Consider the following 26,248-nt stretch of genomic DNA (forward strand, 5'->3'; position numbering starts at 1 on the left):
ATCAGTATGTAGTGTCTCTACTTTAAAGAGTCCTCTCCTGCTGATGTTCAGGTGTATATCAGTATGTAGAGTCTCTACTTTAAAGAGTCCTCTCCTGCTGATGTTCAGGTGTATATCAGTATGTAGAGTCTCTACTTTAAAGAGTCCTCTCCTGCTGATGTTCAGGTGTATATCAGTATGTAGTGTCTCTACTTTAAAGAGTCCTCTCCTGCTGATGTTCAGGTGTATATCAGTATGTAGAGTCTCTACTTTAAAGAGTCCTCTCCTGCTGATGTTCAGGTGTATATCAGTATGTAGTGTCTCTACTTTAAAGAGTCCTCTCCTGCTGATGTTCAGGTGTATATCAGTATGTAGTGTCTCTACTTTAAAGAGTCCTCTCCTGCTGATGTTCAGGTGTATATCAGTATGTAGAGTCTCTACTTTAAAGAGTCCTCTCCTGCTGATGTTCAGGTGTATATCAGTATGTAGTGTCTCTACTTTAAAGAGTCCTCTCCTGCTGATGTTCAGGTGTATATCAGTATGTAGAGTCTCTACTTTAAAGAGTCCTCTCCTGCTGATGTTCAGGTGTATATCAGTATGTAGTGTCTCTACTTTAAAGAGTCCTCTCCTGCTGATGTTCAGGTGTATATCAGTATGTAGAGTCTCTACTTTAAAGAGTCCTCTCCTGCTGCTGTGCTATATTGTCATGCTGTCAAGGGAGCATTAAGCTTATCTCGGAGGAATTCTCAACTCACCTGACAGGTATTACCAACACGTTTGCAAAGGCTGCACTATAATATAATACAATTATAATATCACTAGTGCGTAATTTAATAAGATTTCATGTTTAATGTCAGCATGCCATCCGAGCCCATACAAGAAAATAACTGCTGAAAAATATGTGAAAGAAAAAGTCATATCTGGAGTGATGCTTTGTTTTCACTTGAAACTCCAAGGAAAACCTGTCTGATCAGTGAAGCTCGTATCACCCCACCCTGCAGGGAGAGGCATGAGCTTCAGTAAAATGGGTCGACGTGCCAAACTGAGAATCCTGTCATGTTTAAACAATGAAATCATGCCCTGATGACTTACTTTTGTAGATCACCTAGAAGTTAATTAAAGAACTCTTGGACCAATTTTTGGATTATTGCAGAAAATAATCCCTGTGTCAAACAAACATTTATGATTTAGGAACTACAGCACGGTCACATGACTTCACGTCACCACCGCTAAGCTAAAGGAGGCTAATGTTGGGCTATAAAGGAACTACAGCACGGTCACATGACTTCACGTCTCCACCGCTAAGCTAAAGGCGGCTAATGTTGGGCTATAAAGGAACTACAGCACGGTCACATGACTTCACGTCTCCACCGCTAAGCTAAAGGCGGCTAATGTTGGGCTATAAAGGAACTACAGCACGGTCACATGACTTGACCTTGGCTGTTGCATGCCTGTGACAAACCTTCATGAACTCTGATCCTTCTGCAGCATGCAAGCCAGCTGTTACTACCCACAATCCTTTGCACGGGGGATTTATGAACAATGAGGTATACTTTATGGAAGTGGTAGTAGGTATGTACTCTGTAAAAGCTGCAGTACTTTGTGCTACAAGTATGCGATTTGAAAGGCAGCAAATTATCTTTTGTTGATGCTTTCCTGTTGCACCTGTGGCCTCCCTCCTCCTCCTCCTCCGCCTCTTCCTCCTCCTCCTCCATTGTTTGTGCTTGTCTGTAGGTGACGTTGACTGACAGGATTGTGTCTCTGACGAACCTGAATGCGACTCCATGGAGACAGCCGTCAGAGAGCAGGTACTCTGATTGTGTCTCTGTCACTCTGAGGACAAACAAAAATGCCTTTTGGGATTAATCTTTAACCAGGTAAAGTGGCAAATATTTAAGCTGTTGTGCTTGGATCTACTTTCCTCTGGTTTGACTTTTTCTAAGAGGTAATGCACCCTCAAACCTGTTAATGTAAGTACATTAACCACTTTAATCTCTGACCCCCCCCGTTCCCCTTTCAGTGTTTTACAAGCGACTGTTAATGATTTCTTGTTTGAGGTGACTTCCTTCTTGGCTGCTGTCCATCTTATCCCATGTTGTGTCTGTAGGTAAACCGGGAGAATGAGAAACCTCTGGTCTAATTTCATCTTCACCTGCGGACTGTTGATGGGATTTTTCTCCCTTCAGTTTCTGCTGGACTCAAGTTATTTAAAAGAGAGAGGCGTACATTTCGTCCAGCACCATGACCACGCAGGTAGGCATCGAGTTGATCATCAGGTGTGTTCTTCGCCAAAAAGTGGGTTTTTCTGAATTCTACAGAAAAACGTTTATCTGAAAATCACAAAACTGTGACTTTTCTTTTCTGAAATTTGACTCATCTGAAAAAAAAGTCTGAATTTTGAGATTTATTTTAGCGAAGTGAGTTTGAGACAGTCTGACAGTTATGGGAATTTTAAAAAGTATTTCTGAGAACTCAGAATTTCTCAAACCAAACATAAAATCCTGTGGTCCAATCCTCTTCTGTAAATATCAGATACACTATTATTAAATTAAAACAGGGTTCCCTTGTTGCACTACTAACCCTCTTTGGCAGACACTGACACCATGGAGGACTATAAACCCATAAAACAACTGCCTGTGTGTGTGTGTGTGTGTGTGTGTGTGTGTGTGTGTGTGTGTGTGTGTGTGTGTGTGTGTGTGTGTGTGTGTGTGTGTGTGTGTGTGTGTGTGTGTGTGTGTGTGTGTGTGTGTGTGTGTGTGTGTGTGTGTGTGTGGTGTGTGTGTGTATGGGGTCAGATCCGTCTCAATACACGAATGCACACAGAAGGATTCACACTTGTATTTCAGGACCCACACAAATGTGTTCCGTTTCACATACATGTAAATAAAAGCCAAATACGCTCACCCGGTTCCTACTTGTAATTTTTTCCATCTGTAGCCAATCAGATGTCTCCTCCATTCTAAGCCAATCACATGAGCGCGCCCACAAGGGTCAGATTTCTTGCGTTCATGGCGTAGCGCTTCATATACGCATTTTGCTGTCCGGAGCTGACAGGTCAACTTCAACAGGGCCTCTAGCACAAGTCTAGTGATAAGTGTCTCTGCGTGAATGATTCAGTATGCTTCAGGTATGAATTCTTGTGACGTTAGTGATGTGTTTCTGTTAGCATGGAAGCAGGGCTGCCGCTCCCTATACGCAGAGTACGCAGAGTGGTAGGGACCCCAGTACCTGGTGGGGGCCCCCGAAATTAAGATTGAAAGAAGTCATAATAATCATGACATTATTACACGAAAAAATATATATAAATGAGTTATGAACAGGAGACATCTGATTGGCTACAGATGGAAAACATTACGAAACAGTACGAACCGGGTGAGCGTCAGGGGAGAAAAACCCCACACAGGAGTGCACAGCGATCCATGCACAGAGAGCGGTGTGTGTGTGCAGGTTCAGCGGTTTGACACGGAAAACAGATGTGTGTGGATCAAAAATACTCATGTTAAACTTTGTCCTGTATTTGGCTTTTATTTACATGTATGTGAAACGGAACACATTTGTGTGGGTCCTGAAATACAAGTGTGAATCCTTCTGTGTGCATTCGTGTATTGAGACGGATCTGACCCCATACTTCAGTGGTGTTTAACTAAGCTTCTTGTGCAATCAAAGAAGGATGAATTTATTTATTTTGTAATGACTGGAAACACAAAGAGGTTTCAAACCGGATTAACGCCTCTCACACACGTCTTCAATGGAAAAGTACAAAGAGCATTTACAGCACGCTTGGGTTCTAAGGACAAAATATCACGGAGGGAAGACTTCAATATTGATCTAGTAGGGAAGACCAGCGCTGGTTTAGGAATGGTTGCTGGTTTCACTATGAACATGTTACATCGGTACCACTGGTTTAATGTTGTTTCCAGTCTTCATACTGGTCTGATACTGGAGCTGCTGTGCTGCTGGATAATGTCAGACCTGAAGGACTGTCGTATCATATTGTAGAAAATGTGTCCTTCCCTGATAAACATTCCTGACTCTTTTCTCTTCCAGTTAAGAACCAAACCCCAGTGGCTAAACCCATTCGGATCTTGTGCTGGGTCATGACGATGCCCACCCACTTGGAATCCCGAGTGCAGCACGTCAGGGCGACCTGGGCGAGGCACTGCGACCGAGTGCTGTACATGAGCTCCCAGACCACCGACTTCCCCACCGTGGGGCTGAACGTGAGCGAGGGGAGGGAAAACCTGTACTGGAAAACCATCCGAGCCTTTCAGTACATCCACCGGCACCACCTGGATGACGCGGACTGGTACTTGAAGGCGGATGATGACACGTTCGTGGTGACGGATAACCTGCGCCGCACCTTGTCCAAGTTCGATACGGAGAAGCCGTGGTATTTGGGACGGCGGTTTCACCCGTTCCTCAAGAAAGGCTACATGAGCGGAGGAGCCGGCTATGTCCTCAGTAAGGAAGCGCTGAGGAGGTTCATCACGGGGTTCCAGACGGGGAAATGCACCCACTTCTCTGAGATAGAGGACATGGCTTTGGGGAAATGCATGGAGACGATGAAGGTGGAGCTGGCAGACACCAGAGATGAGAAGGGAAGACAGACGTTTCATCCTTTCCCTCCAAACCATTACCTGATCAGGACTCCACCGAGACGACGGCCCTGGTTTTTGATTTACGACTACTATACTCCAATAGAGGTACGCACACCCTCCCTCAATCATTGACACCTTAAAGAAATGCATGAAATACATTTACTTTATTCTAACTTCTGGCATGAAGTCCGAGGGTTTCCTGACAAATGAAGTCAATATCTGTCCTGCTCACTAGCTACCAAATCCTTACAGGCTGTTTCTCTTCCCTCTCCAGGGGCCGGGTTGCTGCTCAGACTTTGCCGTGTCCTTTCACTACATCCGCCCTGAACAGATGTATGCCTTGGAGTATCTGACGCACCATCTGCGAGCATACGGATACAAACACAGATTTAACCCTGACGAAAACACGGACTCAAACACCACAACTAAGCCACCCCTCCCCCCCCCCCAAAGAAGGATGAGATGACGGGAGGTGTAGTTGTTTCTAACTAAAAAAGTTCTTATTTTAACCGTGAAAGCTGTTGATGCTGTATGTTTGAAGTGTGTGTAGGATTCGAGACACAGTAGGATCAGCAGGACTGAGATCTACAGGAGCCAGAAGGGTTGTGTGGTTCAAACTGGGTGGTGCTGCTGTACTGGTGAGGGTTAGGGTCCATAAAGCGACAACAAAAAGGTGCTGGTGTTTGACCCCGGAAGGACAAAGGGTGTTACAAGTCTCAGTTGAATACTAGATTCTGATTGGTCATCATGGACATTCTAAAGGATGAGGAGGTCACAGCAACCTGCAGATAGTCCAGGCCCTTTAACCATGTCAGCTGAGCGTGGAGTACTTAATTTAACTCTGGAGACCAGTACACTTCTGGATTCGACTCAAGAACAAGAAAACAGGAAGCAATAAGAGGGCTAAAACACGGAGACATCTACAGAAGAAGACAGACAGGAAGTCAACACGACCGGGTGGCCCCATTCGAAACCCTACCCACTCCCACTCTGTAGTCTCACTCCAGGCTCCCCTCTTCCAGCTGGGGGGGTGTAGATACAGCGGCAAGCTTTGGAACACACTCCAGTCTCTCCGGCCCAAACAGGAACCACCTTAACTTTTCCTAACAGCGGTTTCAAATCAGTTTGACTAAAAACAAAAAGTAATCAACACAAATAAAACTCCAACTATCTTTAATTGCGTTCCTTTCTCGTGAACGTCTTTTTGAAAATTAAAATCTGATGTTTATAAGCTGTTTGGTTTTTGCAAGTCTTTAAATCTACAAAATGTTACAATAAACACGAGTATATGATCCTGCAAACAATACGAGGTCTACGTCTGTAAGTGGATATTAAAGCTGTGTTGTTTGCAGTTTATCAGTCAATGTTTGCAGCGCGCTTCCTGACGGGCACACAGCAGGGGGTCGGGTGGGGCAGCAGGTGAAGTCAGCTGCGATGCAGACTCGCTGTTGGAGAGCTGAACCCTCTCCCCCTCGCTCAAAGTGCACCCTTGTTGGAGTGGAACAGCCCTCAGTGGTAGTGTTTAAGTGTAGGGTGTAGGGGGTACAGACAGGAAGTAACCACGATAACCAACACGTGTGTTTGAGGTCAAATGTCCTCTCTGGGTGCATCGCAGAAAAAGCTTGTGCATCTTTTAAGAAATTATATTTTATTGATTGAATGAAAGGATTATCATGTCCTACGTTTAGCTTCTGTTAACAGCGTGCATCACAGCGAGGTTAATACAAAATAAAACAAGTTTCAACATCGTATAAAATCAAGATTAAGAATAAAACATGTTACATTTTCCTCACGCTAACATCTATAAGTGTGTTGTACATCGACTATATTCACAGCGCCTCTACTCTGATGTTCATCCCCGTGCTCGTTGAATATTCTCAGTTATGACTTCTTCTATTAGCGTGTTTAAAAGCATGTTGCAGCCCCGCCACAGACACAACTTTATTCTGCCCGATCGCTTTCAGTAAACGCTGCTCATGTTTCCTCAAGCTGCTGAATGTTCTCCAGATGCTGCATGTGTTGAAGAGCTGCTGCAGATGTTTCTGCAGGAGTTCTGATCTGTGTTTCTATATCTGCATCCTTCCTGAAGCTGCAACTCCTGAGGGAAGAGGGCTGGAAACTCGGTTGTACCTGCAGGCCACTGTACATTTGCACAGCTCTTATATCTGTATGGTTAATATGAATTCAGCCAGCATTATAATAATAATGACTTGGATTTATATAGCGCCTTTCATAATACCCAAAACCGGGTAGGTCACTTCACAAAGTGGGAGGAGGGAGGGGTGGGGCATTAGCTTTGCACAAAGCGGGGTGGGGGGGTGGGGGGGGGGGGGGACAATACATCCAGACACTAGAGCAACAAGGGGTTTGTCATCTGCAGGAAAGCAAATACTCTTCTTACAACAATTTCTGTGTTCGATGTAAATGAAGTGTGTCAGCTGTTATTGAGTTTACTGCTCTGGGAGAAAACACAGAACCGGTTTTTCCAAATCAATGAATGAAACACGGTGAGTCTTCAGTGAAGCGAGCCGCTGTTATCTGCAGCCCATTGTTCCACTCAGATTCCCTGTCTCCTCCTGCCTCTGTACGCTTCTGAAGATCATCCAAAGAGTTGGGCTGCTTAGCTTCTCTTTCAGTCTCCATGAAGAGGAATTCAAATCAGGAACAAACGTAAACCAGGAAGTCATTGAAGGGGGTCCTGTTGCACAGATGCTCTCTGGGTAATTAAAACTGAGGATGCTAATAAACAATACAGCGTGGAAGAGCAGCAGATCCCTTTGAATTAAATGTGTTATTATCATTATTATTAAAGAGCTGTATAAGTACAGAACATTCACCATTCTTCTGGCCACGTTCATCAACTTCTGTTTTCAATAAAAAGTAGAAAGCGGTGACGATGGTCATTTAACTTTTTAAATATGTATATTAAAACGTAATCAAAGGCGTTTTGATGGGTTTATTTGTGTTTCTGCAGAGTTTGAATTCAGGGTTTTATTGGAAGAATCAGCAATCAGGAGTTTGGTATTTGAAGAGGGCATCACACAAGTTGTGTGTATTCATTTTCCAAATCCCTGATGAGGTTATCCATTACATCACCCCTTTAGCTCCGAGGAAATATAACTTCCAAGCACAAAATCCAGATGCTAGTGTAACATGGGAGATGCTCTTGTCGGCTTGTAGTGAATATAGAGTAAAATGTAGGTTAAACATCCCAGAACAGATATAAAAAGTCCAACAATGTGCAGCAGCCTGAGGGACCGAGAGCCCCCCCCCTGCAGAGCGTGCATCACCAGTCTGTGATGCTTGTAGCTGCGCACACACTCTTGTTTATCCAAACACGCCGTTACGTGTAGACGCAGGACAGCCTGCAGCCGGACTCAGACTCAAAGTTGTTTGCGTTTCCCTCACAGCCACCGAACCAGAACTGGGCGCAGGCGTTCGCCTCGGGGTCGTAGTACCAGCGGACGACATACTGCCGGCAGGACCCGGGGTCCAGAGGCTGACCGCACCCCTCTGCTGCAGGGACATGAAACATCGACACATATTATCACATGAAGGCACATCATACCTGGTTTCTAACACTGTAAATCCTGCTGAACATGCTGCGCATCTCTGCCCCCGGCACCAGCCCCGCTGCACCCGCACACAGGTAGCAGGCGGGGTGGACCTGATGTGTGTACCTGGCCGTGATGAGTTGGTCAGAGGTGGAGGAGGAGGGCTGCTGGGAGCCTTGGTGCTCTCAGGCTCTTTCAGCCACTCGGTCGGGGTCTGAGGACCTACCACTGAGCCCACCCCGGGGCCCAGGAGGTCCGGCCAATTCTTCACTCGTTTGGTATCAATCGGGCTCCCGTCGGGCCCTGTGTCCTGGGACTGTGGAGGCAAGGTCACTGTCTTCACTGGGAGCTCAAACTGGGAAGAAGAGGGGCTCAGATCAGACACTTTTAATCCAATGCAACTATCTTTCTGAGATAGACTACAGGAACCCAGCTGAGCCCCTCCTCTATAGCGAAATATACTTTACCTGGATATGTTCTTCAACAGGGAACTCGTAGCGTCGGTCTCCCAGAGTCTTCGGGTGGATTTCCATTGGTGGAAACGCAGAGTTCACTAGAAATGCCATCGAGTCATCGTGATCACAAATCCGACTCAGCAGTTTGCTTTCCAGAGCTTTGGAAAAAAAACATCATCAGAAAATAAAATCATTGCAGGTAGGAAAACATCAAGGATGGAGACAAGAAAGGGTTCCTGCCGTCCCAAAACATGCATTAGTCCTTGTGAACATGGGTTTATTAAAGGTAAGTAAAGAAATACATAATACAAAGTATAGCACCAATGAAATACATTTCAGGGTAGAGCGATAGTTAGGACGTTTAGTGTATTCAAGAAATGTGACTGAAGATCTTAGCTCTGTTTTTACTGAAATGTTGTAACTTTAATCTCAAAGGTTTCCTTTCTTCAGAGTTTGGACTTTGACTTTTTCCAGGATTTTAGAATTCATTATTAATAAAACGTTTTGACTTTAATCTGAATGTTGACTTTTAATGGATTTTTTTCCCCTTTTTCCAATTTAAATTTATTTTTACTTGATCCTCAGAATTTGGACTTTTTCTAGAATTGAATTTATTTCAATTTCAATTTATGTTAAATTTACAGAATTTTGACGTATTTGAAAAAAAATCAGAATTCGGAGGATTGTAGTTTATTTGAGATCTTAGACATGCCATCCCAACTTACTTGGAAGCGTCCCGAAGTCATCTATGAGGTAGACGTGCTCTTCTTTGGGATCAGAGGCTATTACATCCATCTGTGCCTGGAACTCTTCGTACAGAGGGTCGGTGTTGTTCCCGACTCCGATCACGAACATCTCGATCCCTTGCTCATGGGCCACCGTTGCAGTTTCTTCAAACTGCATGGCGTCCCGGTGGTCAGCCTGCCCGTCCGTTAACACCACTGCCACCTTCCTGACGCCGGGCCTGGACGCCTGGAACAGCTGGTTGGCCCTGTGGATGGCGCTGCCGGTGAACGTGCCCTCGCCGAGGTAAGGCATCCTCCTGACGGCCGTCTTGATGTCGTCCTGGCTGGCCATCTGCTGCAGGCTGACCACCACCATGTCCACGTGGCTGTACAGCACCACACCGATCCGTCCGGCTTCCCGGCTCACCGTCACGCGGTCGATAAGAGCGTTCACAAAGTCCTTCACCAGCTCAAAGTTCTCAGGACCCACGCTCTCTGAGCTGTCGATCACAAACACCAGCTCCAGGGGGCTCTGTCTGCACTTCAGACCACAGCCTGGGAAACACGTATGAGAGGACACTTTAAAACGCTGGGGTGCAAACACAGGAACCATTGACTTACATTACTCATCACATCAGCTGCAGACTAAGCAACACAAACAGTCTTTGGATTTAAGATTAGATTTCAGCAAAATATAGTAAAAAGCTTACCGCAGATTTCCCGTATAATCATGATGACCTCTTCCCTCTGTGTAAAGGAAGAGACACAAAAGCTCTTAGATTTCATGTTTAGATTAAAGACCAGCGTATCTTCTCCCAGGAAGTTTACTGACCGTCAGACCTGGCTCTCCGTTCTCTCCTGGTCTCCCCTGAAGAAATACAACCCAGGTTACGACCAATTTCAGAGTGTTGGGCTAGTCTCTACAGCAGAGTACTGATGCTACATAAGGGAACCTTAGATCCATTTGCCGTCATCTGAGTTTCTTTACAACTGTTTATCTACAAAGACTGATCAACTCTCAGCCAGCCAGTTTCGACCGGAGGCCAGGGTTAGCATTGTAACAGCGCTAATAGAGACATTCAGTTCTCCAAAAACCATGCTCTGTTACCATTGGTCCAGTGGCTCCTGGTTCTCCGAGGTCTCCTCTGTCTCCTTTCTTTCCCAGATCTCCAGGAACGCCTCTGTCTCCCTGAGTGTGTTTGAAATCGCTCTTTATTACAGAACATTTGGTCATTAGATGCTAAATGTAGTGCTGTGTTGATGTTAGTACCTTCTCCCCTAGTATGCCATCCCCCGGTGGCCCCCGAGGACCCATCAGTCCTTTGAAGCCAGGCTCTCCCTACAAATAGGAGGGCTAAACTGGTAAGCAACACAAGGGTATCATCGGCATACAGAGTCATTGTAAAGTCCATGGAGAGAGACCCTAGGGATGGGTTTGAGGTAACAGCCAAAGCTAAAGATATCAAAGGAGGCAGCGGTCAGGGTTTAATGGGTCAAATAGTTTTATTACTATTGATAATGTATGATGTTGGGTATCGAACCGATCCTTGCAGACCAACATAAAACAGCTGGGATACATTTGGGTCCCATAGTTTTCTAGGCTTGTCATCAGGACTTAACGTGGTTGTGGCTCAGCGGGTTGAATGGTCTTCCACCAATCGGAGGGTCTGTGGTTCTGGTTCTTCTACATGTGTGTGTGGAGGATAATCCCTCCATGTGAGCATGTTAAAAGCAGCTTCAGTGGTCACAAAGTCTCAAGAGGTGATCCTACCTTTGGTCCCTGGATGCCCTCTCCTGGAGGCCCCAGAAGGCCAGGAGGACCAGTCTGCCCCGTGGAGCCCTGAGCATGCAACACATCATGGCCATTTAAAAACATATAAGGCTGCATTCATAATGAGACAGAGAGGGACTGTCACACTGTGTACAAACACACACTGACCTTGGGTCCATACAGTCCAGTTCCAGGTGGACCTGATGGTCCAGGTACGCCTGACAAACCTCTGTCGCCCTGAGAAACAGACGCAAACAGCCAACAACCGTACACACTGTCATCTGTTCCCAAAGCCCTGGAGTATACACACAAAATGAATGGCACTACATTTCCCATGAGCCTTTGCACACTGTCCCTGACTTCATGCATTCTTGTGCCTCACCTTAGCTCCAGGTAGTCCTTTCCCTTCTGGTCCCATCTCTCCTTGCAGGCCCGGTAATCCAGGCAGCCCCTAAGGACCCAGAACCCACGTTAGCAAACCTCTGCTTCAGACATGAGGATAATTGGGTTTACTGCCGGTTCCTCTCACCTGAGGTCCTGGGGAGCTGTCTCCCTTCACCCCTGGGGGGCCCACAGGTCCATTATTTCCTTTGTGACCCTGCAGGTTGATTTAAAAAAGAATCAAGGAAATGTGAGACCTGAGTTTGTACAACAGTGAAGTATATATTTATACTCATCAATACTGTGGGTGTACACGTTACCTTCGGCCCAATGATTCCCACTCCGTGTTCTCCCACTGCTCCTGCTGGTCCCACTGGCCCCAGATCCCCCTGTCACCAAGAACAGGAAACCATTAACTCCCATCATAATAACACTCAAACATCTATACTGTCAGAGGAGGAGTAAAGTAGAAGTACTCAGATCTTGTACTTGAGTAAAGTAGAAGTACTCAGATCTTGTACTTGAGTAAAGTAGAAGTACTCAGGTCTTGTACTTGAGTAAAGTAGAAGTACTCAGATCTTGTACTTGAGTAAAGTAGAAGTACTCAGGTCTTGTACTTGAGTAAAGTAGAAGTACTCAGATCTTGTACTTGAGTAAAGTAGAAGTACTCAGGTCTTGTACTTGAGTAAAGTAAAAGTACTCAGATCTTGTACTTGAGTAAAGTAGAAGTACTCAGGTCTTGTACTTGAGTAAAGTAGAAGTACTCAGGTCTTGTACTTGAGTAAAGTAGAAGTACTCAGGTCTTGTACTCGAGTAAAGTAGAAGTACTCAGGTCTTGTACTTGAGTAAAGTAGAAGTACTCAGGTCTTGTACTTGAGTAAAGTAGAAGTACTCAGGTCTTGTACTCGAGTAAAGTAGAAGTACTCAGGTCTTGTTCTTGAGTAAAGTAGAAGTACTCAGATCTTGTACTTCAGTAAAGTAGAAGTACTCAGGTCTTGTACTTGAGTAAAGTGGAAGTACTCAGGTCTTGTACTTTAGTAAAGTAGAAGTACTCAGATCCTGTACTTCAGTAAAAGTAGAAGTACTCAGGTCTTATACTTGAGTAAAATAGAAGTACTTAGGTCTTGTACTTGAGTAAAGTAGAAGTACTCAGATCTTATACTTGAGTAAAATAGAAGTACTTAGGTCTTGTACTTGAGTAAAGTAGAAGTACTCAGGTCTTGTACTTTAGTAAAGTAGAAGTACTCAGGTCTTGTACTTGAGTAAAGTAGAAGTACTCAGGTCTTTTTCTTGAGTAAAGTAGAAGTACTCAGATCTTGTACTTGAGTAAAGTAGAAGTACTCAGATCCTGTACTTGAGTAAAGTAGAAGTACTCAGATTTTGTACTTGAGTAAAGTAGCAGTACTCAGATCTTGTACTTGAGTAAAGTAGAAGTACTCAGGTCTTGTACTTGAGTAAAGTAGAAGTACTCAGGTCTTGTATTTGAGTAAAGTAGAAGTACTCAGATCTTGTACTTGAGTAAAGTAGAAGTACTCAGGTCTTGTACTTGAGTAAAGTAGAAGTACTCAGATGTTGTACTTGAGTAAAGTAGAAGTACTCAGGTCTTGTACTTGAGTAAAAGTAGAAGTACTCAGGTCTTGTACTTGAGTAAAAGTAGAAGTACTCAGGTCTTGTACTTGAGTAAAGTAGAAGTACTCAGATTTTGTACTTGAGTAAAGTAGAAGTACTCAGGTCTTGTACTTGAGTAAAGTAGAAGTACTCAGGTCTTGTACTTGAGTAAAGTAGAAGTACTCAGATCTTGTACTTGATGAAAGTAGAAGTACTCAGATCTTGTACTTGAGTAAAGTAGAAGTACTCAGATCTTGTACTTGATGAAAGTAAAAGTACTCAGATCTTGTACTTGAGTAAAGTAGAAGTACTCAGATCTTGTACTTGATTAAAGTAGAAGTACTCAGATCTTGTACTTGAGTAAAGTAGAAGTACTCAGATCTTGTACTTGAGTAAAGTAGAAGTACTCAGGTCTTGTACTTGAGTAAAGTAGAAGTACTCAGGTCTTGTTCTTGAGTAAAGTAGAAGTACTCAGATCTTGTACTTGAGTAAAGTAGAAGTACTCAGGTCTTGTACTTGAGTAAAGTAGAAGTACTCAGGTCTTGTTCTTGAGTGAAGTAGAAGTACTCAGATCTTGTACTTGAGTAAAGTAGAAGTACTCAGGTCTTGTACTTGAGTAAAGTAGAAGTACTCAGATCTTGTACTTGAGTAAAGTAGAAGTACTCAGGTCTTGTTCTTGAGTAAAGTAGAAGTACTCAGGTCTTGTTCTTGAGTAAAGTAGAAGTACTCAGGTCTTGTACTTGAGTAAAGTAGAAGTACTCAGGTCTTGTACTTGAGTAAAGTAGAAGTACTCAGGTCTTGTACTTGAGTAAAGTAGCAGTACTCAGGTCTTGTACTTGAGTAAAGTAGAAGTACTCAGGTCTTGTACTTGAGTAAAGTAGAAGTACCAGAGTGTAGGAATACTCTGTCTCAGTAAAAGTATTCTAAATGTTCCTCCAGTGAAAGTAGAAAGTACTCTCCTCTAAATGTACTTAAAGTAGCGACAGTAAAAGTAGTCATTGTCTGATTGGTCCATTTCAGAATAATATCTCTGATATGTTTTATAATGATTGATCATTAAAGTGTTCTCAGAGCTGGTAAAGGTGCAGCTAGTTTGAATGGCTTTGTATACTGCAGGGTAGCTGCTGGATTTACTGCAGGTGAACTACAGTCTGATTTAAGGGATTATATTTACCATCAGTAATCCAAATCTGCCTAGCAACTAAAGGGATCAAATAGGTGTGTCATTTCTAAGGAATTCAGCTGAACTGGTTTTGCTTTCCAACTGTCACCTGATCCAGTCATTTGGAACACACCTGAATATTTCCTCATTGCATTGTTAACCACGCAGGACTCACCAGTCACTCTGTGCTTATTGTGAGTGTGAATGTGTGTGTGTGTGTGTGTGTGTGTGTGTGTGTGTGTGTGTGTGTGTGTGTGTGTGTGTGTGTGTGTGTGTGTGTATGTGTCATCACCTTTGGCCCAGGTAAGCCTCGGCCGGCTGGGCCTTGTAAACCCAACATTCCTGGACTCCCCGGCTCCCCCTGAACAGAATCAAAGGGCAGTGTTTGCTTTTGTTGCACAGTGACATCACTATGGAACACTCGCACTCCTATTGGCTTCGCTCCAACACATCGTACGTGACATCTGTAAGCGGTTGACCAATCACCACGCTACAAAACAAGTACAAAACCTGGCTTACTTGAGTCATTATTCTACTACTGAACGCACCTTTGCTCCTGAAGGTCCAACGGGTCCCGGGACACCTGAGAGGCCCCTCGATCCTCGGTCCCCCCTGTCTCCCTGTGGAAAACATCTTTTACCCTAAGCGTCTTACAATGAGTGCAATGAAGACACTCCTCAGAGTCCTGCAGGTCTAGCAGCTTCAGACAACCCTAACCAGAGTCTGCTGAACTCAGAAAGCGCCTCTGCTCTAGACGAGGTGTTCATTCTTTTCTTTTATACACAGTAATTCAACTCTGTGTGTTTCGGCTCAACCCAACAGCACTCTGCACTTCCATGTGAGCATGCAAGGTGCTGTAATAAAGTGATTCATGCATTCACAATCCAGTCAGTCAGTCAGACATGGACCTCTTTCATCGCCACACATGCACACACGGTTTCTAGTTTTAGGAGATCTGCAAAACCTGCAGACCATACTCTCTGTTTTAACACCATGAATGCAAAAGAAACACAACCCGTCAGGGGAACCAGTGACCAATGATCCCACAGAATGGAAGTGGTGTCTTGCCTTTTCCCCGTGGATCCCTTTCCCCACTGCTCCCTCCGGTCCTCTCAGACCTGGCGACCCCACCTCTCCCTGCAAACAGAAACACATTTTAAATCCTAAGCTCCTCAGCGGGTTTGATGCGGTTTCAGGGAGGATGGGGATGTTTCCCACTTCCTGTGGTCTCTGAACCAGTAGGTTGCTGGTTGGATACCCAGCCCCTGCAGTCAACATGTGGATGTGTCCTTGGGTAAGATGCTGAACCCTGAGGTGCTCCCCATGGCCGACGGTGTGTGAGTGTGTGTGTGTGTGTGAGTGTGTGAGTGTGTGTGTGAGTGTGTGTGTGTGTGTGAGTGTGTGTGTGTGTGTGTGAGTGTGTGAGTGTGTGAGTGTGTGAGTGTTAGCTTCCCTAGTGGTGCTGCTCTGCATGAATGACTGGGATGTGAAGCTTGAGGAGACCTGATGAAGCACTTTTTAAGAACAGTCCAACCTCTTAGATATTCAAAGCTTAAGGGTGGGCATGCTCTGTGACCCCCTGACTGACCTTTGGCCCCACCGCTCCGTCCTCTCCAGGAATGCCGGGGATCCCTGCAGTCCCATCCGGACCCGGATCCCCCTGGAAAAACAAAGATCCACTCAAAGCCTATTTCCCAGTGAGCATCCTATTAAAGTGGTTTTTATTAAAGGGGGGTCATCTGGTGTCACCTTCGATCCTGGTTCTCCAACGCCCCTCCCCCCCTGAGGTCCGGGCTCTCCGGGGAAGCCCTGCTCGCCCTGTGGAGATTTTATTTAATGCATCACTCATTTCTTTAAATAATACACACACCACCCTCCTCTGGTACTGACCTTTGGTCCCACTATCCCCAGTCCAGGAGGCCCTCTGGGGCCCGATGGTCCTGCTGGCCCCAGGTCCCCCTAAGACCAGAGACAGTTATGATTTACATACAGTAATGAATGTGAGGAAACTTCAAAGTCCCTAAAATCTTTGGCCTTGCCTTTTCTCCTTGTATGCCAGCCCCTGGAAACCCGACCAGGCCGGGGGCCCCGGGGGCTCCTGTGCTTCCCTGAGGGTGAGACAGGTGTTGGTGAGACAGGCAGCATGGTTTTCATCTGGGTTTTTACCTGCTAACAGCCAAACTCACCTCATCACCTTTATACCCGACACCTGGAAGGCCCCGGCTGCCCTTTGGACCCTCGTACCCCCGGGCCCCCTGCAAAAAAATAATACCATCATTATTTTAGGAACGATGCAAAACGTAAGAATGAACACGTAGCCCTGCAATACTCCACAGTGCCCCTAGGGGTCCATGAGCCCACCTTTCAGAAACACAGGTGTCTTTACTCTTTGCTCTCTGTTTCAGAGCAGCTCGTATTCTGACCAGGTTCTGCAGATCCAGTCATGGCTTTTTCATCAAAATTCTGAATATTTTTCGGAATCCTGACTTATTTTCAAAACCCAAAAACATATTCAGAATTTCAGAATTTCAAAATTTCAGAATCTGGCTTTTTTCAAATTAATTATGAATATTTTCACAAATCTGACTTTTCTTTCAAAATGACGACTTTTACTCATAATTGTTTTTTTCTAATTCTGTTTTTCTTTCTCAAACCCGAACCCTGCAGAGGATCCTCCTGCACGCTGAAGACCGTCCTGAAGGCAGCACAAAACGATATATAATATAAAGATATCAAACATGCTGTAGGTGTGGTGACCTGGAACCTACCTTGGACCCTGGAAGCCCCTCACCTGGAAACCCTGAAGGCCCCTGCATGCCTGGAGGCCCCGCTGGACCCTGAAACACCAACAGTGCATGTTAAATACTGAATAAACAGAACAGTACTACTGTCAGGACTTCTGATTCACTCTTGATTTTGTGAACTCACCGGAGTCCCTGCTTCCCCGACACCCATCGGTCCAGGAGGCCCAGGTCTTCCGTGGTTCCCCTTGTCACCCTGAAGATTTAAGCGTACAGATTACAGGTAAACCAGCAAGCAAACCTAATTGAAGATCTATCAAACACTAAGATGTACCTTTGGACCAGGGAACCCGATGCCGGTGTCTCCTGGAGGTCCGGGCGCCCCCTTCAGGCCTCGCTCTCCCTTTATGGATGAGAAGCAGACGATTAAAAATGAGCAATTAGCTTAATAACAAAATCAGGTTCATATATATTTCAAATTTGACCACAGTGTTCATACTTTAGATCCAGGTGTCCCCTCTGGACCCGGGTCTCCAGGTGCTCCCCTCGCTCCCTGACACAGGAACACAACAGGAAGTCAAAGATGTAACGTAACTGTAACTTTACATTATGAAACAGCGTAGTGTGTGTGTGCGTGTGTGTGTGTGTGTGTGTGTGTGTGCATGTGTTCTCTGAGGCACAGATTTTAAATTGTAGTTTTAAGCTACACCCCCCCCCCCCACAGCTCTTCTGCACACACACAACCCTTGATATAACTTTATTACACACACTGCAGTTTTACAGGATTTGACCTCACACTGGGAACACTGGGAACAGAGTGTGTGGCAGTGGACGGGGCGCTGTGAGCGCCCTCTGCTGGAGTCTGAGAGGAGTTCATAAGGTCTCCATGGAGCTCGGACACAAGTTCAAATTGTATCAGGAAGGGAACCGAAATCCACCCAGCATGCTCCTGAGTCAGGTCAGGAATTATGCCAGGACTTTTGTTTGTGGAGATTTTAGAGATAATAAAAAAAAGCTTTATTTAGAATTACCCTGAATAGCCGATGTATTCACCTCAGATCCTAAAGTCAGTATTTCCTCAGAATTCTGAATATTTTCAAAAAATCTCAGATTTGAACTTTTCTCAATAATCGGAATATTTTTCACAAATCTGACACCAAACTTTCTCATAATTTGAGTATTTTTCACAGATCTGACTGACTGACTCAAAATAAGGATTTTTACTCATTAGAAACTTTTTCTTGAAAATCAGAATCGTTTTTCGGAATTCCGGAGTTTTGTGAAATTATAACGTTTTAAAAAGATTTCGACTTCTTTGGAAAATTCTGACTTTGTTTTCACAATTCTTTCTACATGTGGCTCCACTCATCTTCTGTATTTTTCTATAGCAGCGGCGAATAACAGATTTAATGTCTGATAGTTGACCTTTAATAAATATTAGCATGTCTGCAAACTGAAGGACAGTCGTTCAAACGTGCGTTTTATATAACGCAGTGTCACGGGAGAAAGTATGCAGACTGGAAAAGTTTTAGAGGTTGTTTCAAAGCTGTGGGAAGAGTCTGTCTTCACAGCACTAGTGGGCTTGTATTAATGCATCACAGGCGGGTTTTGGAAATGGAAAACAAAAGCCATGTGATTTGTCGTGAATGGGTCAGAACATTAGAACGGCTGGTCCTTATCCGGGAGATAATGCCGTAATTCAAAGCTGAAAAGTGATGTTACATCCAAGGAGTTTCAGGATGGGTCTATGCTCTGGTATTCCAGGACATTTCATGGGAACTAGCGACAGGTCAGAAGGACGTTTGTCTGCTGAAGTCCTAGCGGTGCTGGAGGGGGCTGGCGAGCAGTTAAGAAGGCAGGGATGGATGGATAACATGTGCCCAAATCCTAATCCTCTAGGACAACGTCTGCTCAAAGACCTGGACCAAACAAACCAAACAGGCCGGCGTGGATTCCCCGCTTTGGAAAGGCTACATTCAGGAGGGGGGGTTAAGATCTAATCCACAGCTCACATTCCACGAGTGCAGAGCGGGAGATGGACTCCGGGAGCGGGACTCCCTGCAGCAACCGGGGGGGGGGTTTGCGGCACGGGAATATTTCAATGAGACCGCACACCATCCAGGTATCAAGAATCATAGGAGCTCACCTGCTCTGCTCTGGGGCCTCTGGGGCCAGGAGGTCCCTCTGCTCCCTGAGGACAGACATCAGTATGAAACACACAGATGACAGATGACGTGTTGATGATGAAATAAATAACAACATCTACCTGTTCTCCCTTTTTACCGGGGGTTCCACATTCACCCTGTTCTCCCTGGAAGACAACGCAGAAACAGAAGACATCTTATTAATATGGACAGAGTCAAGTCTGCTCATCAAGTCTGCAAGATGTATAGAGTTTCACCTGAAACTGCTGTTGGGTTTCAAACAAATGCAGATAATAAAATACATACCCTTTCCCCGATGCCGCCAGGTCGACCCTATAGAAAGAGAGGTTTCAATTAAACGTATAAATCCAAACGTTGACCGACCAATCCAGTTGTGGTATTTGATATACTACTGGATGCAAATGAAACATCACAATATTGGTTCCCTAACACCTAATTATTGATATTCCACAGACTGCCTTTATGGAGAGTGCATCAGAGGGACAGGAAGTAGCCCCACTGCTTCCTGTTATAATGCTAAGGATGACTGCAGGCTTCTGTACTTAATGCTTACGTTTCCTTTTCATCTTCTTATCTTTTGGTGGGAAAGAAAGTCAGTTAGAGTCAAACACTGCAGTCAGTGTGAGATATGACCTCAAACCTGAGACAATGTCACATCAGTCACACAGTCTGCCCCTGCGTGGTGAATGAGCTGATATACCGACACTGAAATGCTAACAGAATCCACATGGACCCCCCCTCACGGTTCCCACAGCAGACTGCAACAGATTACCACACCAGGACAAGTATTTGGTGATTACCTTAAGGCCCTCCATGCCTGGACGTCCGTTGATGCCGGCTTCCCCCTGCAGCGAGCAGACAAAACAGAACATCAAACGTCACCTCGGGGGTTCTTTCTGTAACCAGCGCTGGATTACCCACACAATGGAGACTTACACGGGATCCCTTTGGACCTGGAGCTCCATCAGACCCCGGCTCGCCTGGTTTCCCCTACATGAAAGCAGAGGGACAGATGAGAATATGTGCGCCCCCTCTTCAGTCCGGACTCTGTGTATGTTTAGGCAAAGGTGAGGCTGAGTGCGAACTGTCTGTAACCCCCCCGGCCAACAAAGACCTGCACCTCAGTGCCGCAGGACCTCCTGTGTTTGCTCGTGTTTAATCTTCCATCGTTGACCTCTGCTTCTCTCTAAGGGCCTCCCGAGCAGAGAAAACAGCCCTTTCAGCCGGCCCCTGCAGCACCTGCTACACTTACATTGTGGGAACGCTTCCTGCTCGCTCACATCCGTTCCTTTGTGGATTCTGAGCAGAGGCCAGACGCACCTGCTAGAGGAGGCCTGAGGCTGGGAGAGTCCTTGACCACAAGCCACCGAGTGAAGCTAACCGTGCTAAATGTGGTTTCAAACAACGACCCAGACATTTCCATCAGGAGGAACTGCTGCTTCAGAAAGGATGCAGGTATAGAAACACAAATCAAACACATGCAGAAACATCTGCAGCAGCTCTTCAACACATGCAGCATCTAGAGAACATTCAGCAGAGGAAACATGAGCAGTTTACTAAAAGCTGCAGAAACCAAACGCTGCAAGAAGCTCCAACACAACGGAGACCAGGGGACACTAAAGAGAGACGCACACAGCTGGAGAACAGGGGACACTAAAGAGAGACGCACACAGCTGGAGACCAGGGGACACTAAAGAGAGACGCACACAGCTGGAGAACAGGGGACACTAAAGAGAGACGCACACAGCTGGAGACCAGGGGACACTAAAGAGAGACGCACACAGCTGGAGACCAGGGGACACTAAAGAGAGATGCACACAGCTGAGACCGGAGCTGAGACCGGAGCGGAGTGGATGCAGAAAACAGAGCAGCGTCTTTGTCTCAAAAAGCCTTGAACAGGTGGACTTAGGGAAAATCCCCCAAAACAAAGATAAGAATGAAATGAAAACAGGCTGAATAAGCAGTTATCCAAATAATCCAGAACTATATAGGACATGCATGATGTCCTGATACTGGAACAGGTCAGGGATCAGAAGCTGTGATACACTCACCGGGTTCCCAGTGTGACCCCTCTCCCCCCTCTCACACAGACAGGACTTCGGCTGCGGGCACTGGAATAAAGACATGATGAAACACATAAAGAGTCAACATCGGCTGGAGACACAGCAGAGCAGGGAGAAATACCGGCCTCCCGACAGAATACTCAGACAGCACTCACCCCAGTTTTGACGATTGTGTTCTGGAAGACAAAAGACAGTTGGAGAGTTATTTATTACCTTATGTTATTTGACCTTTACCAGGAGTTGATGCTGAAACTTCAGTGGTTTCAGGTCTATTTTACATTTCTCACTTTCATTCTTCAACGTATTCAACACTTTAACCCCACAGTGATCCACTCTATCAAATACTCAGCCCTGTTGACTTGAACAAAGAGTCCAAAAACAGAGGAAAGTCTGTGTTTCCTGACTTTGTTTCAAATGTGTTACCTTTTGTAGAAGAGATGATATTTGTGTGTCAATGTTGACGTTGGTGGAGTTTCTTTTTGCACTTTTATTTTGGTAGTTATAAGATCCAGACTTTTATTTTGAAAGAACTTCTACCGGGCAGGGGGGAGCTGGTTTTGCGGTTGAGCTTGCCTGTTGCTATGGGGACATACAGTGTGTGTGTGTGTGTGTGTGCGTGTGTGTGTGTGTGTGTGTGTGTGGTATGGGATGTGAGATGTGTTATGTGAGAGAGACAGTAATGACTGATTGTATTTCCTTTACTTCTATAGCTCTTACGTTGGTCATGAGTTGTATAATGACCCATCAGTACCAGAGTCCATCACTCAGCCGGGGACGCTGCAGTCTGGATGGATGGAGGTGAATGAGGTGCTATGCTCACTACCTCCACATGCATTTTCACTAAGCCTTACTATTTCAAACCCCTCTGCACAACAGGCTCTTGCACAGGAGTCTAGTCTTAATGTATTAGAGGGGTTTTAGGAAGTAGTGAAGTGTGACTGATATAATATTCTGCTTTTGCTCATTGTTTCGGAGTTTCTGGATTATTTGTTGTAGTAAAAACGAGGTTTTCCTTTCGAACTGAAGGAGATTCAAGCAGTGTTTGCTATGGTTGTGCCTGCCAGTAGATTTGTGAGTCAGACAAACTTCACTAAAGACTAACAGAACACTGTGCCCCCCCACCGCAGACTGACCAGCGCGCTGAAGAGCTTGTCGTCCAGCTGTTTGTCCGTGAGGCTGAGCATGTGCTGCTGTGGGGGGGCGCTGGCGATGGACCTCAGTTTGGCGCTGATTTGTGCGTCCGTCGGCAGGTCCGAGAGCCGGATGGTGAACACCCGGATGTTGTGCTGCTTGGCCTCAGCCGCAGCCGCCACGGCGCTGGGGCTGCGGGGGTGGTCCGACCCGTCCGTCAGCAGCAGCGCCACCCGCAGGCTGCCGGGGGACGTCTCGCGGCCGAACACCTGCGTTGCGTTGGAGATGCCGTACGCCGAGTAGGTGCCGTGTCCGATGAAGGCCATGGAGGCCACGCGGCTCTGGAAGACGTCCAGGTCCTGCCAGTCCCTGAAGTTGTGCTCCAGGGAGACGGAGCTGCTGTACTGCAGCGCGGCCAGGCGGAGGCGCAGCCGCCAGCCGCTGGACTGCAGCTGCAGGAGCCGGGAGCTGAAGCGCAGGATGAAGTCCTTCTGGCGCTCGAACAGCAGAGACTTGGCTCTCTCCGAGCTGTCCACGATGAACATGAGCTCCACCGGGCAGATCAGGGCTGGCAGGAGCAGAGAGACAGGGGGTTAACTATCTACCTTTCCGGTCTGCTGCTACATTAAGAACCACCCAGAACCCTCAGGTCCTCTACTGTCTGTCCCCAGAGTCAGAGCTCAACAAGTTCAGTTATTAAGCTCCAAACATCTGGACCAAACTCCCAGAGCCCTGCAGGTCAGCTACCACTTTAAGTCCAGGCTGAAAACATGTTTGCCTGTTTTAAAATGTGTTTCTTCTGAGTGCTCTTAATGTCTCTCTTTTCTGGAAAGCACTTTGAATTGCCTTGTGTTGAAAGGTGCTCTATAAGTGAACGGGCCTTGCCTTCAGTCAGAGGGTCAGAAACTATGCATGGGTATCTGTACGGCTTTAAGGGAACTGGTACTGGTGTTGCCCTCTGCTGGGCGGTTCATTGGTCGGTACATGACTCAAACGCCTGGACTTTCTCTTGCTGGATGGATCAGCCGGTCAGCTGTTTGCATGGCTCAAGGATAATGAGAGTGGTGTTTAATGGTTCAGATGGGGGGTGAGTGGCAATCTGCACCCACCCAACTGGTTCTAGGCTAAGGCTTCTTAGTGGTGCAGTACAAGACCCAGCAGTCTGCAGGTTGTCAGGCCGCTCAGTCCTACTCTAATAAATACGTGTAGAAAAGCCTTTACATGGTCTGCCAGTAGGACCAGGGTACTGGTACTGGTGTTGGAATACCCACTTCTTGGGCTGCATGCTGGTCTATAGTGTTGCATGACCCAGGAGAGCAGCTCTCTCTCTGTGTGGACCAGTTAATGGCAGGGATCAAGAAGTGGTTTCATTGGTCTGCCCATCTACCAATTGGTGCAGCTGTTCCAATAGTTTCAGCCCATCGATTGGTCTTCATTAAGAGTCACCACCACCATCCTAATGGTCCAGATTGGGGAGAAATATGCAATCTGCATCTACCCAGTATAAAACACTGGTTACTGTTGTGAAATAAGAGAACCCGATCAGGCGGAGAAAAAGGCCGATGCTCTCACTACACTACTGCAGCTCCTTTTGTCCCCGTTACTGACGCTTAGACTGGTTTCAAGCCGTGTTAGAAACATCCATGCATCATTTTAAGAAAGTCTTCCTACAGTAGTGAATGTTGTTTTGAATTTTCCTTAAAGTAATTAAATCAGAAGCTGGAGAACTACGTGAATAAGTGCGCACGTTTCTGAACACTTTTTACTCTTTGGAGAATTGGAACCGTAAAGCATGTGATCTACTTGGCAGTTCAATGCACCTTCAGTCAGAGTTACAGGAACGCAAACTCCTTCAATAAAGATCATATGAGGGCTGCTGTTGGGAAATAAGACAGAACCACTTCATCAGGCCGAGAAAAGGGTCATGGTTTGGGTTGAATGAGAGCCTGGGTTAGGGTTGTAACCTCCAGGTAAACCGGTACTGATTAGAAGTATTGATGATGCATTTCGTTTACTTTTGGCCTCATTAAAGAGGACCTGGTTGTCGTCTCTCTGCCCTTTCCTCTTCCTCTTCTGGCCCCCCGTTGGACCCGACAGAGCGAGAGTGAGGATGAAGACCTTCAGGAGCCACGGCAGAGTCATCCTTCAGTCTGGAGGCATTCAGAGCAGAGGAAGGGACATGAATACAGACCGAAAGGTGGCAGTGATTCAACACAGACACAAGAGGGAGACAACACAGGTACATTCCTTTCTCCTCAGGTGTATACACACACACACACACACACACACACACACACACACACACACACACTGCTCCCTGTTACAGCTGAGGTCACTCTGTATAATACAGCAGCTGTTGGACTTAACCACCTGTGGCTACATCTGCTGCCACCAAACCCTGCCGCCGCTCTCATTAATATGACCTGCAGATCTGCACGGAGCATGAGAACCCCCCCCCCCCCCCCCCCCTTTTGTGGAAATGTTGCATATTTTTTTGCAGTTTTCCCTCCATTTAGCAGTCGTGTGTCCCTACATGCATTTGGCCACCTGCTCTTCGTGTCTTTGTGCCATTTTTTCAGGCGCGTTGCAGTTTTTCTGATTATATTCTGTCTGTTTTGCACTGCCAGGTTCCGTCTCAGATCCTCCTGCACTAATATCTCGATGAGGCATGATGTTTCTGTGTGGTGTTTCCCTGGTATTTAAAGAGTGCAGGACATTAAAGGGATGTAGTGAGCAGTTTGATGCATTAGCTCTGCTCATCTCCAGTGACTTCATGAAAGGAGTAATATTATACTTTATTTTATTCCTTTCTTTAAGATAAGACTTACTTTATGAATCCCAGACTGGGAAATGTTTGTGCTGCAGCAGCAAAATAAAATACACATAAATAAAATGCAATAATAAATAAACTATTGTAGAGTTTGAACGTCTTACAGATATAAAACATTTGTTCTGTAAGACGTTCAAACTCTAACAATTACCATGCATACAGCTGCGGCAGTTACTGCTAATACCATGATTAAAATAGGAGCTATTACTGCTCATCACTTTCAAAGTACGTGCTCATACTACATTAATAATCTCCACTGCTGACCAACACTTCACTCCCGCTGGTTTCAAACCGTGCAGTAAATTAAAGATAACATGAATAAACACAATTATAAAATAGATAATAATATTAAACTTCTTACAGTAGGGGGTGTCGTTTTTAATCCAAAACACCTTTTACTCTTTGGGACTATAAAGCAGGTGATCCGTTTGGAGATCAAATAAACCAAAGCACAGGAAAACCTTCAGCATTTCAAAACCTAATGAACGCCATCACATGTTTCTGCAATCACAGGCTCAGAGAAATCCTTTAACGGCTTTCTAAGTCATTTAGAACAAACGTGTGTACCTATTAGGGAGGAGGTTTTTAAATATATCAGATTTACTGTAAAAAACATGTGAAACATGACTGAAGAGTAAAAGCAGGCGGCACGTACCTGTGATAACAAGAGCTCCAGGTTATTCCATCAGTGAGAGGAACTGCTCTGCAGGACAGTGTGTGTGTGTGTGTGTGTGTGTGTGTGTGTAGGCTGCTTTCAGACCTGCAGCAACACACTGCTCACATGTTACCCACAATGCAACAACACACACGTCCTGTTACTCCCTTCACAATAAAACTCGAAGACGAAGACGCTCACTGCTCTCTCTGTAGATGTGACGCTGTGAGAGTCGCATTCCACATTTAATGAATGGGAAAGCTCCAGTTATACCAGTAACCTTTATCAGAATCAGGACGCTGTGTTGGTCCCACAGACGGGACATTCACAACAGCACGACAGCTTTATATTACTCAAGAAGCATGCATAGAATAACTAGACATTACACAATTTACAGTAAGTATACATTGCACGTGTGTGTGTGTGTGTG

General features: G+C 45.7%; 2 protein-coding genes across 6 annotated transcripts; one reads left to right on the forward strand and one right to left on the reverse strand.

Moving 5' to 3' along the window:
* The first annotated feature begins 576 nt into the window (after positions 1-576).
* Positions 577-5,881, forward strand: c1galt1a (core 1 synthase, glycoprotein-N-acetylgalactosamine 3-beta-galactosyltransferase 1a). Of its 5 annotated transcripts, none has more exons than XM_063899141.1 (5): positions 577-1,551; positions 1,714-1,787; positions 2,087-2,232; positions 4,027-4,682; positions 4,852-5,881. In XM_063899141.1, the coding sequence occupies exons 3-5, from the start codon at positions 2,100-2,102 to the stop codon at positions 5,041-5,043; spliced, it is 981 nt and encodes a 326-aa protein (XP_063755211.1). In that variant the 5' UTR covers positions 577-1,551; positions 1,714-1,787; positions 2,087-2,099; the 3' UTR covers positions 5,044-5,881. The 5 variants fall into 5 exon arrangements, with proteins under 5 accessions (XP_063755211.1, XP_063755209.1, XP_063755210.1 ...); XM_063899138.1 differs by having other exon boundaries at positions 578-1,551; positions 1,714-1,856; XM_063899139.1 differs by having other exon boundaries at positions 577-1,949.
* A 356-nt stretch (positions 5,882-6,237) lies between these two features.
* col28a1a (collagen, type XXVIII, alpha 1a) lies at positions 6,238-25,879 on the reverse strand. Its single transcript, XM_063899121.1, has 35 exons — positions 25,819-25,879; positions 24,349-24,483; positions 22,336-22,901; positions 21,358-21,378; positions 21,191-21,250; positions 20,076-20,129; positions 19,940-19,984; positions 19,425-19,451; positions 19,241-19,285; positions 19,121-19,165; positions 17,474-17,527; positions 17,309-17,377; positions 17,162-17,230; positions 17,002-17,070; positions 16,420-16,488; positions 16,273-16,341; positions 16,124-16,192; positions 15,983-16,051; positions 15,822-15,893; positions 15,302-15,370; positions 14,782-14,853; positions 14,526-14,594; positions 11,784-11,852; positions 11,612-11,680; positions 11,465-11,533; positions 11,251-11,319; positions 11,083-11,151; positions 10,582-10,650; positions 10,420-10,500; positions 10,144-10,179; positions 10,022-10,058; positions 9,312-9,866; positions 8,599-8,744; positions 8,258-8,486; positions 6,238-8,093 (listed from the first exon to the last, which is right to left on the reverse strand). The coding sequence occupies exons 2-35, from the start codon at positions 24,473-24,475 to the stop codon at positions 7,921-7,923; spliced, it is 3,480 nt and encodes a 1,159-aa protein (XP_063755191.1). The 5' UTR covers positions 24,476-24,483; positions 25,819-25,879; the 3' UTR covers positions 6,238-7,920.
* Positions 25,880-26,248: the final 369 nt, after the last annotated feature.

This window comes from Eleginops maclovinus, chromosome 13 (genome assembly GCF_036324505.1).
Source record: "Eleginops maclovinus isolate JMC-PN-2008 ecotype Puerto Natales chromosome 13, JC_Emac_rtc_rv5, whole genome shotgun sequence".
In the NCBI taxonomy this organism is placed as follows: Eukaryota; Metazoa; Chordata; class Actinopteri; order Perciformes; family Eleginopidae; genus Eleginops; species Eleginops maclovinus.

What these genes read in the sequence shown, in the direction of transcription:
- c1galt1a (XM_063899139.1), top strand. Translation starts at nt 2,100, where the DNA reads ATGAGAAACCTCTGGTCTAATTTCATCTTCACCTGCGGACTGTTGATG. An exon ending in CCAGCACCATGACCACGCAG is followed by an intron (nt 2,233 to 4,026) that starts GTAGGCATCGAG and finishes TTTCTCTTCCAG; the next exon opens with TTAAGAACCAAACCCCAGTG. An exon ending in ACTACTATACTCCAATAGAG is followed by an intron (nt 4,683 to 4,851) that starts GTACGCACACCC and finishes TTCCCTCTCCAG; the next exon opens with GGGCCGGGTTGCTGCTCAGA.
- col28a1a (XM_063899121.1), bottom strand. Translation starts at nt 24,475, where the DNA reads ATGACTCTGCCGTGGCTCCTGAAGGTCTTCATCCTCACTCTCGCTCTG. An exon ending in AAGGACTACCTGGAGCTAAG is followed by an intron (nt 11,320 to 11,464) that starts GTGAGGCACAAG and finishes TCTGTTTCTCAG; the next exon opens with GGCGACAGAGGTTTGTCAGG. An exon ending in ACGGAGAGCCAGGTCTGACG is followed by an intron (nt 10,059 to 10,143) that starts GTCAGTAAACTT and finishes TCCTTTACACAG; the next exon opens with AGGGAAGAGGTCATCATGAT.